Source organism: Neltuma alba, unplaced genomic scaffold (assembly GCF_004799145.2).
Source record: "Neltuma alba isolate B1F8T4 unplaced genomic scaffold, ASM479914v2 tig00004532_pilon, whole genome shotgun sequence".
Lineage (NCBI taxonomy): Eukaryota > Viridiplantae > Streptophyta > Magnoliopsida > Fabales > Fabaceae > Neltuma > Neltuma alba.
Genome location: NW_021633751.1, coordinates 403261 through 418687, shown reverse-complemented (window position 1 = coordinate 418687; position 15427 = coordinate 403261). Strand labels below are relative to the sequence as shown.

At 33.7% G+C, this 15427-nt stretch overlaps 1 protein-coding gene across 1 annotated transcript in view; it reads left to right on the top strand.

Annotated features, from left to right (window-relative positions):
- Window positions 1–15080, top strand: part of LOC114745118 (serine/threonine-protein phosphatase 6 regulatory ankyrin repeat subunit A-like) — a 37539-nt gene extending 22459 nt beyond the window's left edge. Inside the window, exon 2 of the mRNA XM_028933260.1 lies at window positions 14839–15080. Coding sequence (XP_028789093.1) covers window positions 14839–15080 — 242 coding nt within the window. The remainder of the gene's footprint in view (window positions 1–14838) is intronic.
- Window positions 15081–15427: the final 347 nt, after the last annotated feature.

The window sequence follows — 15427 nt, the reverse complement described above, 5'->3', positions numbered from 1 at the left end:
GTTCATTCAAAAGGACACCCTGGTTGGTCCTTGTTGTTTATCACATATAGTAGCTTACATATACAGTTGGTGTTTGATGCTGGTCCCTCAATCCTTGTTCAATTCTTAACTACTAATTGGTGGCCATACCTTATACTTTTTGGGTATCATACTTTGGTTCCATCTCTGCAGCATTTTGTTTTGATGGCAAAGAACTACAGAGGAAATGATAAGGATGTTTTTATTGACATTGCACCTATCTGTGCATTAGTTATGAAACTTGCATCCAAAATTTTGAAGTGTTCTAATGTCTCAGTTGCTGATGTGATTATTTTTCCAGATAAAAATATTCTGCTACAACTAATTAATAGTGATTTTTGTTCTACTTTTTCATCTCTTGCTACCTAAAGGAGCTTGAATGATTATAAGAGACGCTTGTTAGAATTATTGCATATCAAAGGACTGATTTGGATGGGACACAAGCATTTTGCTAAACATATGCCGCATGCAAACTTTGAACAAGTACCTATGGAGCCAAGCACCGACAATAAATGGATAGTAGAAGGTATTGATCTGGACATTATTGAATTGGTTCTCAGCACCTTCAGTGCATATGCATTAACTTTACATCATTTTGAAGGTCTTTATCATTGTGGACACCATAACTGTTGGCTAGATGAACATATTACATATGAATTTGTTGCTCTTCATCGCCTCATGTCTATTGTCCTTAGAATGACTAAATTACCAGCGTCGTTCTTCCACAAGGAGCTAGTACCATTGTGTGGTGCATTAGAAGCCCAAAATGATATTTATATTGCTATGGACTTATATAGAACGACCCATATAGGCAGGTCAATTCTTCCTTTGCCCAAAGTGCAGAGGGATTTTGCAATTAATTTCTTCAACTTCATTTTGCTTGGGAGCAAGTTTCAATGATTGTCCCGATTAAGCCATGTGGTATTATTGTTGACGAAAAACATCAAGACCATGTTCTACAAGCTTTCAGTTTGATGGTTGAATTGCCTATCGCCCTTGCCCAACTACAAGTCACTTGTGCTTTCAGCACCAATGTAACAGTGATGTTACTTGAAATTATAGTCAGAAATGCACAAGAAAATAGAACAGAGATATGGATGCAAATCTGATACCGTATAGTTCGAAATTCATCACCATACAATCGCAAGAGAGAGAGATCAGTTATAGTACTCAAGAACAGTCACAGGAATTCTAAGAAAATAACAGAATTCACAGAAAGAAAGAAGAGAGCCGCAGGCTCGGAGGGAAAGAGACACAGGGAGAGGAAAAGGGAAACCAGAGAGATTCTACATAAATCCTTCGACAATCGACATCCCACGCTGCCTCCTATTCTACCTCATATTTCCATCTCCAAACCTATTTGGATTCCACCTGTTTGGGTCCATGTAAATGAGCTTTCAGCCCATCTCTTTCCATAAGGCCCATACATTTCTGGACCATGACATGCGCCAAGTAGTGTTGGTTCTCCTGGTTTTTTGATTTGTCTCGAGCCATTCATCGACAAGGCTGCCATGAATTGTGAGACTCGGTTACTAGAGACTATAAGATTCCAACAGGGGATGGCCCACTTACATTTCCCGAGCACGTGGTCAAGGTCTCCACTCTCCAGTTCCATTGCCACACTCCCCACATTGGTCAGTAAGCACAAGCGACGGAAAGGAGCGGATTCGAGGCCATTTCCACGCGAAATTCCACCATTACGTCTGTGTGGGGCCCTGAGTTCTGCTATTTGTCTCAGAGCAGACTCTTTTGGTCAGTTTCAATCACATGCAATTTGTACTAATTGAGCATGATTGGGTCCTCTCAATAATGCATCGCGTGGTCCCCCCTCAATAATAACCACATGCAAAGTAACAAGTGAAAATTAGAGAGAGAGGGAGAGGGAGTGATATTGACTAGCCACTAGAGAGAGGATGGAAAAAAATATAATTTTAATATAAATTTAAAAAATAGATATTACTCCCATCCAGACCTCCTAAGTTGAAGAAAAATGCACAAAATAGTTCGGCCATGTAAAAATTAAAGTTTTATTTTCTTTATAAAAAATTAAAATTTTATTTGAGAAAATTAATTTTTCAGTTCTTATAGTTTTAACTTGTTTATAACTCAGTTTTATAATTTGACTTAATGCAATGTAGTCCCTCTAACTAAAGTATTTTTTTGTTGTAATTTTACACTTAATAATTTAAGGTGTTGGATACACCAAAAATAATTTAGAGTTTTAGGATGTTAGATGTATTAAAAAATAATTTATGATGTTGGATGCTCTTCGGACGTACTTGTCATCTTTAATATGAACCTACTCAATACAATTGTCATTAACAAGTGAAATAACTAGATTGATAATTATCACGACTTGTATTAACAACATATTTTTTCAACATATTTTTTCATTCCGTATCAAAGGCATTCTACCCATAAAAACTATCATCATTTTCAATCATTCCCCTTAATCATAGCCAAACACAGTAGGCCACTCACAATATACCTAGAAACATAATACCCATTTATTATCTTATCTACCCATAACGAAACTCTAATTTAAATTATCAACACGACACAATGAAAAGGAGATTAGCGTTGTGAACCAAAAATATGTTGAGATGGTGAAGAAGGAAGCCGTTTCGACTTCAATGACAGTAAGGGTAAAGATGATTGACGAATTCCATTTCTTTGGTCTGGAATTTCTTTCTTAAAGGGTGTTTGGATAAAAACAAAATTATAGTTTCAAAAATATTTTTATGATATATGAAGTAAATATATTGAAGAGTTTGTCTTGATTTGTAAAAAAATACTTCTGCAAAGTGTTTATGGAGTTATCCAAGCACTCACAAAAATCACTCTTCCTTCCACTTTTTGTTTCTAAGTCATTAAAGACAGAAAAGTAATTATAGCTTTTGATTCTTTTGCAATGAGATTTCTTTGGGATTTATATGATGTGTTTGAAACAATTTATAAGTAGTTTTTTAATTGTGATTTACGGAATAGGAGGTAAATATGTGAAGAGAGTTTTATCTCGACTTATGTAAAATATCGTTATAAGTTATTTTCACCGATATCTCAAACAGGCCCATAATCTCTTGGAACTTTTTGGTAATATTTAACATAATCTATTTTTTTTTTTTGACCGGATTTAACATAATCTATTTGGGACTTACGCGAGACTTTTTTTGTAGTATTTATTCTTCTTTTGGACCTTGGTTCCATTTTCCCAAGAGAAAAGGACTTGCATTTGGATCGATAGACATGGCTCAATAAGATCCAAAATAGACAAAAATCAGGTGATAGAATCTCATATTACTTGAATGCGACTTGAAAATTGAGTGAAGGGAAGAATAATGTGTGTGAAAAATAACATTGACCATACTTACCCATAATTTTTTTTTTTTTGCCGAAGTATACTTATCCCTAATTATAGAAGTTATTTAAACATAATTTAATTATTAAGGGATGGGAATGAAAACGGGAAAATAGATGGAAGCAGGCATTAAATAGTATTTTAGGTTTGTAAAAAAATGTTGATATGTTTTTTGTTTGGACAGAAATATCGACAATAGCTTTATAAAACCGAATTCCGTTGTGCAGTTGTAATTGTAGCCGGCAGTACAAGTCTTTGTGCATGGACAGGGTATTTCACTTTAAGAATATCAATAGTTCAATACGATTCATTTTTGGGTTTAGGTCGGTACTTCGAATAGTACTTAGCATTTTAAATTAATTATTGGTATATTTATAACTTTAAAGTATTTTCTTTGTATTTTCTTTGCAGCACCCAGTATCATAAAGCACTTTTGGTGTAATTTTATGCTTAAAGTATTCAGCAATGAGCACCCTAGATATGGGGAAAAATATTTTAAAAACACCAAATGTTATTTTAGGACACTAAATATCATTTTTCCTTCCTTCTCCCACCCTTTCCTTCAACCAAACAAGTCCTTATTCTTTCTTCTTTCTGTGAGTGAAATCCGAAACGAAAATCAAAGGCAATTTCGTATGAAGCATAAGCAAATTAAAAGAGGAAGACTTGCTTTTGGGGTCAATCAATGAAAAAAAAAAAAAAAAAAACCGGACCGGACCAGTTGGTTCAACCGAAAAACCGATGAACTGGTCTCTGATCCGGTCTGGTTGAGAGAAAAAACCGGCTTATCATCGAACCGGTAAAAAACCGGTTTAACCGGTCAAAACCGGTAAAAACCGGGTAACCCACCGGTTTTGATGGTTTGGCCGATTTAATATTTTGGTGTACGGCCTCAGGAAACAAATGGTTCTCTGTTTAAAAAATATATAAAAAAGAAATTTTAAACACATTCACAGACTCTACATGCCCCAAATCTTCAGCCATTCTCATTCCTTCTCCCAAATCCTGAAATCCCTAGTCGAAATTCATCTTCATCACTAACCTCACTCCTCATGCTCCCCGCACCGTCCCCTCTCTCTCTCTCTCCCCCCTCTCCCTTTCTCACTCGTCTTTTTCTCTCTAGTGATTCATACTCATTCTCGACTCGTCCTGCTTCACTCACCTTTCACGACTGCCCCAGTCATTTACTCAGCCACCACGCCGAGATTCGCACAGTCACAGCCATCGCAATAATGCCTTCTCTCCTCTCATCTTTGCCGATCTATACTACCAGGTACCTAAGGTTTGGCTTTCGCTCCTCTCTCGTTAACGCCTCAGCTTCTATGCTTCTCTTATTGTTTCTATCTATTCACATCTCGAGACATAGAAATGAAGCAAATATCCTCTATTTGATTTTCTGAATATGATCTCAAGAGTTTCAAGGCATGACTCTGATTTTTTTAAAAAAAATTGTTGCGTACAGATTGTAATCCTAAATATAATATAATTTCACTTCGTGATTTGTTTTATGTTTTATAAAAATTATATAATATATAACTTTTGGTATATGTTTCTTTTATTTTATTGAGTGATTATTATTTATAAATATTGATATTGTCAATTAAATTGAATTATTTTAATATGACCGGTCAGACCCCGGTTCAACCCTGGTCTGACCATTAACCCTTGACCTACTATCTCAACCGGTTTAATGTCCGGTCCGATTTTTTGTTCCTTGGGGTCAATAGATCATTAGGGGAATGGGAATGGCCTCAAAGTCAACAAACACATCATTAGAGCTAGGAATCAGGGCCGGCCCTTCAAGGCTGGCGGGTTTAAAAGGGCCGGCCCTCCAGGGCTGAAATTTTAAAAATATTCCAATTTGTTAGGCCTGGCCCTTAAGCTACAGGGCCAGGGCCAGCCCGCGGGCTTTTGGCCTGTTTTAAAAAAATACTATTTTTTATATTTATCATATTTTTTATAAAAATATAAAAATAAACCAATAAAATTATTAATAAAAGACATAAATATGAATAAAATTAAGTCACAAATATAAAATACTATCATATATAAATATTCATCAACATCTAAGAACATCTAAAACATTCATGAACAAGATAACAACATCTAAAAGTTTTATCTATAATGTAATTGTGCAATAAATAAACACTATCATTAATCTTTTAAAACTTCATCATCACTATAATTAATTAATTTTTTCATAAGTATACTTTTCTTTCGTAACAAAAATATCAAGTTTTTCTTTTTTATAAGAATTTTATTTTTAAATTTTGTAATCTAACTATTATTTTACTTTAATGTGAGAAACATTGTTGTTGAAACTCATGAATTTTTAATTCAAATTATAGAATCACAAGTTATATAAGTATAAAAATATTCTATTATCAAATATATATATATAGTTTAAAAATATCAACGCATATAATATAAATCAAATCATTATTAAAGTCCAAATTAACCCATTTTTTAAAAATTTAATTGGATAAATTATTGTCTAAAACTAAATTTAATTTTAAAATGATAATAATAACTAAATATTTGAAATATTATTAACAAAGTAAAAAATTAATAACATTAATATTATATAAAAAAATTTAAAAAATAAAAAAATTATAAAAGGGCTTAAAAGGGCCTGCCCACGGCCCTCCAGGGCCGGCCCTTTTAAGCTTTCGGCCCTCCAGGACTTATTTCTTATTTTAATAGAAAAATATTAAACCTGGCCCTTATAATTTCAGGGCCTAAAAGGACCGGTCCGACGGGCTCGGCCCGTTTTCCCGGCTCTACACATCATGCTCATCTTCTTTGCGCTCTCTCTTTTCTTTTCCTCTTCTTTATCCTTTTTTATTTTTCTTCTTCTTCTATTTGTTCTTTTTTTTTTTTTTTTTTACTGGTTTGCTCCTTCCTTCTTTGGCTTCGATTTTCTTTTGTCTTCTTCATCGTTTCCCCATTTCCTCCTTTATTTTATTTTTAATCATTCCGTGCATTCACATTAATATACGTTTAACCAATATTTTGTTAAGAAAAGACAAGCAGATTTAAACTTTTCAAGTTAAATTGAAGTGATGTGATTGGGAAATAGGGAATATAGGTTGTAGTCATAATTTATGAAAATAAGACTAGGCCAAAACAACATCAAAAGACAGGTTAAAAAAACCGGATTAGGCTGGAGACTAGCCAATCAGCCAGTTTTTCGGTCCAAGTCATCACCTAAACTGGGAAAAAGTGAACTGGTACGAACGGAATTACCCGGTATGAACTAGGAGTCACCCGAGTAAATCAGTGGTTTGAGCGCGTTATTTAGTTCAATATTTTTTACTTGCTCAAAATATGTAAGAATTCTGAGAAAAAAGAAAAAGTTCATCAGGAAAACAGAAAAGAGGGAGAGATAGGAAAATAAGAAAAAGAAAATAGAGGAAGAGATGTAAAAGATAATGAAAAAATTAGTATAAAAATCTCAGTTTGAAATTTTAATTGGCCAGAAAAACCTGATTTGTACAAGTACAAATATGATCCGTGGGTGTAAAATATCATCCGCTGTGTGTAATTGTACACAGGGAATAATATGTTGCACTCAGTGGATGACATATTGTACTTACGGATTACACTTATATTTGTATAATTTCAAGTCCTTCTTATTAGGGTGTGTTTGGATGAAACCAAACCGTGGTTTGGAAAAGTGATTCTGGAGAATAGATTCTGGGGAAAATAGATTCTGTGAAGAATAGATTTTGTAAAAAAGTGATTCTGAGAAGTGAGAGTGTTTGGATAGTTGTTATCAAAAGCACTTTTTATATATACAAATTACTAAAAAAAAGACATAAGTTAATATGATAATTACAGAAAAAATAGATTTTATGATATATTTTAATTTGAAGGAATAAAATTGTTAATAATATGTTTTTTACCAACATAATTAATACTCCTCCGGTCCTTATTATAAGACCCAATTTGACTTTTTATTTGGTCCTAATTATAAGACCCAATCCATTTTCTCTCTTATATTTATGCATTTTTTTCCAAGATAATCCTTTTAATAATGATAGTTTTAGCCAATATACTTAATTAGAAAGAATATTTTAGGAATAACAACACTTATTTATTATAAATAACCAACTTAACTTACTTCCTTAATCTCCTCAAATAAGTCAATTGGGTCTTATAATTAGGACCGGAGGAGTAATACATAAGATAATATAATTAATAAATAATTAATGTGTATATATATTTATAAAATATAAGATTAAATATATTTATAAAAAATATGTTTATAAAAAAAATAACAAGATACATATCATATAGGCCCTCACACTCTCCCTTTTTTCTTCAAAAGCAAAAAAATTTTGCTTTTTCCAAAACCATGGTTTTGACCCAAAACCATGGTTTTGGTTTTTGGAGGGGGTGTTTGGGTGACTAAATCTCCAAACCATGGTTTGGGTCCCCAAACCATGGTTTGGGGTGTCACCCAAACAGACCCTTAATTAAAATTTTAAACAGAGATTTTTTACTAATTTTTTTAAGGATAATTTACTACAAAAGAAAAGTACTGAAGAATCAAGATGAAAAATCAAAGGCAAAAGTTCTTTTAGAAAGTAAAGAGCATGGAAGAAAGAGAAAAATGGAGAGCGCAAGTTGTTCCAACAATGTCACGATCTCAGGATTCAAAATGACAATGAAGGGCAAAGGAGTTGACGACAACTAAGTTACCGTGTTGCAGGCACCATAAGTACCTTTTTTTTATTCTTTTTCTCGTGTTCCAAAGACTTAGCGTGTTGCAGGCACTATAATCACCTTTTTTATTCTTTTTCTCGTGTTCCAAAGCTACCCTGGAGAGGAAACTCATTTGGTCGGATAATTAAGTAAAGGTTTGCCAAGCTACGTACCTACTTACATGGTCTTCGTTGCGAGCCCTCACCTCCCGGATTAGTGGGTTACCTACGAATGCCGTACACCGAGTGAATTACATCCTAATTCAAAAAAAAAAAAAAAAAAACTGCCCAGGAGTCCTGCATTTCTTATGCAAATGTATACCCTTCCTCTATTTATCTATTTACAAGCGAGTTTTATTCGTTGTAAGGAAACCTTAAATTGTATTATCTTTCAGTTAAAATATAATAACCTTTTAATTTTATCTATATTTAATATATTTTTTTTAAAATAAATATTTACACTATAATAAATAAATAACAAAATAATATATTTATATTAAAAATTCAATGAAGGTACTTATAAATAAAATAAAAAAAACTTTCTTCCTTTACTTCATAAATAGAAGTGGAAAAGTATTTATGTTTTATGTATAATCTAAAGAAAAACAAAGAAGAGGAGAGGTCTACTGTTTTTTATTGTAATTGTACTGTATGTTATATGAGTATATATATTAATGATAATGATTATTTTTATAATTAAATAGGTATAGATTTTGAAATATATTTAGTGAAATCTATGGATAATTTATACCTATTCAACCATCTTTTATTAATGTATCTTCTTTTAAATTAATTATAAGATAAAAGATGATTTTTGCATGAAATCTACTCAAATCTTTTATCATCTTTAATGCAGGAGATATAAAATTATTGAGAGAAGAAAATATCATAAACAAAAGATGAGACAAAAAGGAGCAACATATGCAGTAAATAATATATATATATATATATATATATATTCACATCACATATGAGAATCAAAGGCGTGAAGAGGGGAGAAAAGAAGAAGCCGTGGGTCCCGGTCAAGAATCAAGGAATTAGTCAAATATAATATATTGTATTATATTGATTGAAGGAAACAAGCATCCGTGATAACGCAAAGCAAATCATGATGAGATATAATATATTATATTATATTGGATATATATGGATGGATATCGATAAGAGGCGGGGATGCACGGGAGAGAAGACACGCAACAATTATAAATAGGAACCTGGGGTAGCAGCGAAGGGGCATCTCGACTTCTTCGGCTATTGAGCGGCAGCGAGAGCTGAAGGCAGAGAAGAAGCAGCGAGTATAGAGCGGCAGAATCCATTTGTAATTCTTGGTTCCGCGGTGACGGCAGTGAGGAATCGAGACGAGCAGACTGGAGGTAGCAAGCAGAGGTGGCGATTCTCTTTCTAGCGACAGCGGAGAAGGACGTCTCATAGATTTGTTTTCTTATTTCCATCTTTATTCTTTTGTTAAATCTGAACTCTTTCTTTTTAGTTTGAATTTTATTTTTATGGATTTTATTTTAGCCATGTGTGGCTAGTTTTCTTCTAGACTTAGAGTAGCTATGAACTTACGTATGGATTAGACTTTGTTTTCATTTAATGAATTATGCTTGATGTTAATTTTGGTTACTTGATCTTGGTTTAATATATCTGTTTAATGTTTGGCCATCATTAAATATGAGTTTGAGCATTGAGGTTAGCCTTGACGAAGGAAATCTTAATTAGGCTCTAGGATTGAGTAATATGGGATTAGATTTTTATCTGATTTGCGAGTAGGATAGAAATATACCTAGGAGCCCCATATAATTGATGAAGAGTGAAATTATTTTATCCTCTTAAGTATTTGAGTTAGACATAACCTTATTACTTAGGAGAGAGTTATAAGTGGATCGAAAGACACTTTTAGCTATAAATACTCTAGATTAACTATGCAAACCTTATTGCTCTAAGTATTTGAGTTAGACATAACCTAATACTAGTTTCCTTTATTTTTAAAATGCATAATGATTCCCGAAAAGCGTGCACATCATTGTTTTTCGGATGGTCCATATATGGCACTACGTTGAAAAGATGTCATTGCTAGCTGACATTTTAATATGCGACCCATTTTGAAAATTCTTTATAATATGACTATGCAAACCTTTATTCACGCCACGTCAATTCATCTATGGTACATATCACAAAGTGTCATTCACTTACAGAGTTGGAATTCTACAAAGAAAACAAATATGAAAAATTTGCAGCCAATCTCAAGATATACGCAAGAAAGTTCTCCTCTATTGAGCTAATTTGGAAATTAGATTTTATTTTAAATACAAAATTTTAATTTACTTTGTTTTTTTATTTTTATCATTTTTAAGCTAATTTACCTAACATATAAACAAATGTATAATCACATGTTACAAAGGGGTATTTTAGCGATGTAATATTATATTTCTTATAATTAACTTATTTATTTAGTTTTGTTAATCTATCCAAATTCAATGTGTGAGTTCTGTTTTAGCATGGGAGGCATCACTTTCCACTTTGTCTCATCATCCAGATGTAAAAATCAGTATTCACCGCCTAAGACAGCAGTATAAAATGAATCAGTGAGCCAAACTTTGGGAATAGATGGAAATGCATGCACCGGGTTTACCAATTATCACCATAAGATCAAATGGGGAGGAAAAAACAGAGGGTTTTGCCCACGGCTTACCTCTAGTATGCGTGAACACTTGAAGATAGGTGGGCCAAGTTTGGCCATAAAATCACCTTCCTGACCACCAATAACATAAATTCCAATCACAAACCATGACACAAGCCCTAAAAGAAGAGAAGAGAGCAGACTTACACTTAAATAATTTCCTGAGAAGATTTGTCAAAAGGTAACTGCCCTTTATCAATTGTCACATCCACAATTGAACTGCATACAAGTTTACATTAGAACCCAAAAACCCGTAAATTGGTTAAAGACTTTGCAATCATTTTAAAAAATTGTTTCCCCAAAATCTTGAAATAAAAGGAAATAAACACTTTTTCATACATACCAAGTATTATTGCATGATATCAGTGTATTATTGATGGAAAGTAATAGCAAGTTCAACAATGACATCTTATATTATGAAAATGTGGTCAAAGCATTGAGTTTCTTACCTAAAGTGTAGGAGTAGAAAAACAAACTCAAACTACATAAAATGAAAAGGAAAGAAATTGTACATATTAAAATACATTTTGGAAGAAAGTATTTACATCCACAACTTCAACTCCATAAAAGAGATCAAAAGTTTCTATTAAAACCCCATGGAAATAGACAAATTACTGTTAAATGATACTAATATATCCCCTATAAGTCATACTTAGTTTTCCAGAACACCCTTACCATGCTAAAATCATACGGACAAACCAACCCAACGAAATTAATATATGGAACCATCAAGAATGAAGTAGGTTTAGAACCAATGGGAATAATTTCTAATACCAAATATAGATATGTATCTTCAACAAAATCGAAGTCATAGAAATGTGAAGAATCAAACATTATGAATACCCTCATCCTTGAGAAAAGTATCTTAGTTGAGCAATGGACTCTTCCCCCATTGTTCTTCCCTTACACAAACCAACACATTCAGACTTTACTCTTGAGTCTTATTCACCGAATCACCGCCAACATTTTACTCGGCTAGAAGAGAGAGAAACAAATGAAAAATATTACAACCATAAATCTAAGCGGGCTTACCGATTGAAGAGCTTTAATAGCCTCCTGTTAAAAAGAGAAAATCCCCGTGTGATGACTATTCATAAACACAATGACATTTGCCCACAGTCTGTCTAATTAAAATTTTGAGAAAAATGAAAAGGATCAGATCCTGAGAAAGAGGGTTGGAAGGTAAAAAATGATAACCTTGACAAACATAAACAAATTCGTCTCAAACTCCCCACAGCTATTGGCTTCTCATAAAGAGAATGGAAAAGGAACCAATGGCTATCCGTCTCCACTCTTTCGACGGCAGTTCTCCCTCTCTTCTCTCCTTTCCCATTGCTGTGACCTGTAAGAAACCATGAAATCGTTGATTAGAAGTAGAAGAAGGTAAAGGAGACCATGAAGAAGAAGCAAAAACTGATGAAGAGAGAGTGGAGAAGAAGAGAAATTGATGACGGAAGGCTGGTTGAGGCGTGATGTAGGGGAGGAAATATGAACATTGAAACTTAGAATGAGAGATATGAGGCTGCAGATCATTGATTCAAAGTTGAAAATACTCCATGAGGCATGTAGCATAGTATATTCTTTTCATCTCACCTGGCTGAAGATGAAGGACCCTGTGAAGAAAGAAGATAAAGGAATCAATGACAAATAGGCAGTGGAAGAAGAAGTTTTTGGAGGGAAAGCCGAGAGAAGAGATAACGGAGAGGGTTTGAGTAGAATATTGAAACCCAGATAAGATGAGATTCAGATTCAAATTTGAACTCAAGAAAGGAACATCGTATCGTATAAGGCGGGACTTGAATAGTATTTGAATTTTAAACTTCTGATCTGCTTACATGATATGTACTTTCCCGAGTCAGATACATGAACAATAAAAAGCCAACTTAAACGCAGCCCGAGATAACAATCAAAAGGCTTGTGAACAGTATTTTGTGAGGAGAGCCATCAATAAGCCATATAAGCTGCTAACTTTGGTGGAAGAGTATTTATATATATATTGATTTTATTCTTTAATAGGATATTTTAAAATTTTTTTATTAAAATATTTAATGGTCTCCTCGTTTTCCATATAATGCTTCATTGTTTACTCTCTTCTCCACACTCATCATCTCTGCTTTTTGGAGATTTAGCTTGGGCGAAGTTACGATCTCGTTCTGCTATTTCTCTGGCAATAGTAAGGCTCTTGTTCTTCGATATCATTAACTTTTTCATCTTCTTCTTCTTCAAGTTTTTCCCTTCCGAGTGTTATGGTAATATTTTCTTTTTTGGGGTTTTTGTTTGGTCTGATCTTCCACAACCATGGCCGACAGTTCTCACTTGTGTCATTTAAATTTAATTTGGGAAGGGTTTAAATTGAGTATTCATCTGAAAGATGTGGGTTTGAAAAATATATTAAATTGACAAATACGGCAAGATTAAGAATATACCTGCATTTTACATTCTTATCATTGCTAAATCACGAGATTGACTGCTTTTATGAAATTGTAGGCGTGGGCAAAGGGAAAGAATTAAGAGCTTTCTAGATATTATTTACAAGACGGAAAATAGAGTTGTGTCCAGATGTAGTTTACGATTTGTGGATGTTAGAAACATGAAAATCAATAATTTGTATACCCGCACAGCAGTTTGGGTCAGAAGATGACTAGACTGTAATATTCAAGACACGATCCATTATGTTTAGGTCCATCTTCGTGTGTCCATTATCTTGAGCATATTTTCTACAACAATCTTGAATTCTGTGGATATTCGAATAATATTATGTACATACTAGGATTAATCAATAACCAAATTGATTAGCAAGCTGCAAATTAGTAATATTTCATATTTATATTGAACCAAATGGGTTCTTCAAGATTTTGTTGGTGAAGTCACATTCTTATGCTGCTGTTTCTTTGGCAAGGCTCTGATCTGGATCTTTGTGTCATTTATTTATTATTATTTTTTGTTGGTAAATCCTCCCCTTTTCATTTACACCATTTCAATTTAATTTGAAGGATTTATATGTATTGTTTGAAAAATTTATCAAAAAATTTGACGTGTACTTTGACATTTAAAATATACCTGAATTCGATTGGTTTCTTTCTGTTGGAGTTTTGGTTACGAGATTGAGCACAATTCATGAAAGTAGACTTGTACTAATGAAGAGCTTTCTAGTTCCTAATTGACGTGAGCAAGTTATTGTTTTGATAAACATTCATTTATATAATTAAGAAAATTGATTTGACTTGAATAGTTAACCTCAATAATCTGTGCATACGGTTTAGAGAAGAGAGTGCGCGTATGAAGATGACTAATGTTGTAATTCAGGGCTAACGGGGCACAAGTGAGGTTGATTTAGGCCAAAAATCTTTTAGGATTGGTTCTTTATCCAAATAAGACATGATCCATGCTTAGGTCATGAAAATTATTTAATGTCCATTGAGGCCAATTGTGTAGGAGAAAATGACTTCGAACGCCACCAATAGACAGGTGGAGTACATACGAACTGCAGTCACGAATGGCGAGTGGGATAGAGTTCTGTACATGTACCGACAATACGAGGAGGTTCGCAGGGCCAGGATAACGGCGGCAGGAGACACCATATTACACATGGCAGTGTCTAGTGGGAAAGAGCATGTGGTGGAATCCTTTGTATCCTTTGTTGATCATAATGATTTTCCGGACACGCCATCAAGTGAGAGTGTTTGGGTTGGGAATAACAAAGGTGACACTCCTCTGCATTCAGCAGCTTCAATAGGAAATGTTAACATTTGTAGGATGATCACTGATGCACGGCCCTCTCTGATTGATGAACGTAACCTTGCGGGCGAGACACCTCTATTTATAGCGGCTCTCCATGGCAACAGAAAAACTTTTATTTGGCTTTATTCTTATATTTGGGGGATAATACGTCTAGGACCTGCGATGCCCTCTGCTCAGATCACACGGGGCAACAATGACACCGTTCTTCACTGTGCAATTGCAGGAGGACATATTGGTAAAAAGAAACAATTAATTATTCATTCTTTCATATAATATTGCCATGTTTTAATGCATTATTTATTAAGTGTATATGGTTTGCTTTGATTTCGCAGATGTGGCAATCGAAATACTTCAACGTTGCGGACATCGTCTTAAAGAGATGATGACACAAAATAACAATGGGTTGTCTCCACTCCATCTCCTAGCAGCAACCCCTTCAGCTTTTGAAAGTACTGATCTTCCTAGTCGATCCTTCGTTGTTAAACTTCTTTATCACTGTAAGTACAATGTCTTTCTGTATGTCCTTTATCTCCAAACGGCATTGTCAGGAAGAAATCTCTACGAGATCCATTAACCTTCATATCCTGCATTTCAAGCTTCCTACAGCAACCTTTAAACGTACCATTTAATAGGATCTACATCCCATTCAATATATTTTCTAGAGTAATGTTGGTGGTAGCAAAAAATGCTGGTGTAATATAATAAAATCACTTCACATTCCCCTCTCATGGAATCAATGCACAGGGAATGTACATCCCTTTAAAAGCAGCGTTTGAGGGATTGAGGAACAATTTTTCTTTTTAAATAAGGATGCCACTCATTATTATTTTTTGCTGTTCTTATTTATTTATTTTTATGAAAATATGATAGGGCAAATTAGCATCCAACACCTTAAATATTTTTTCAGGAATTCTTAGTATT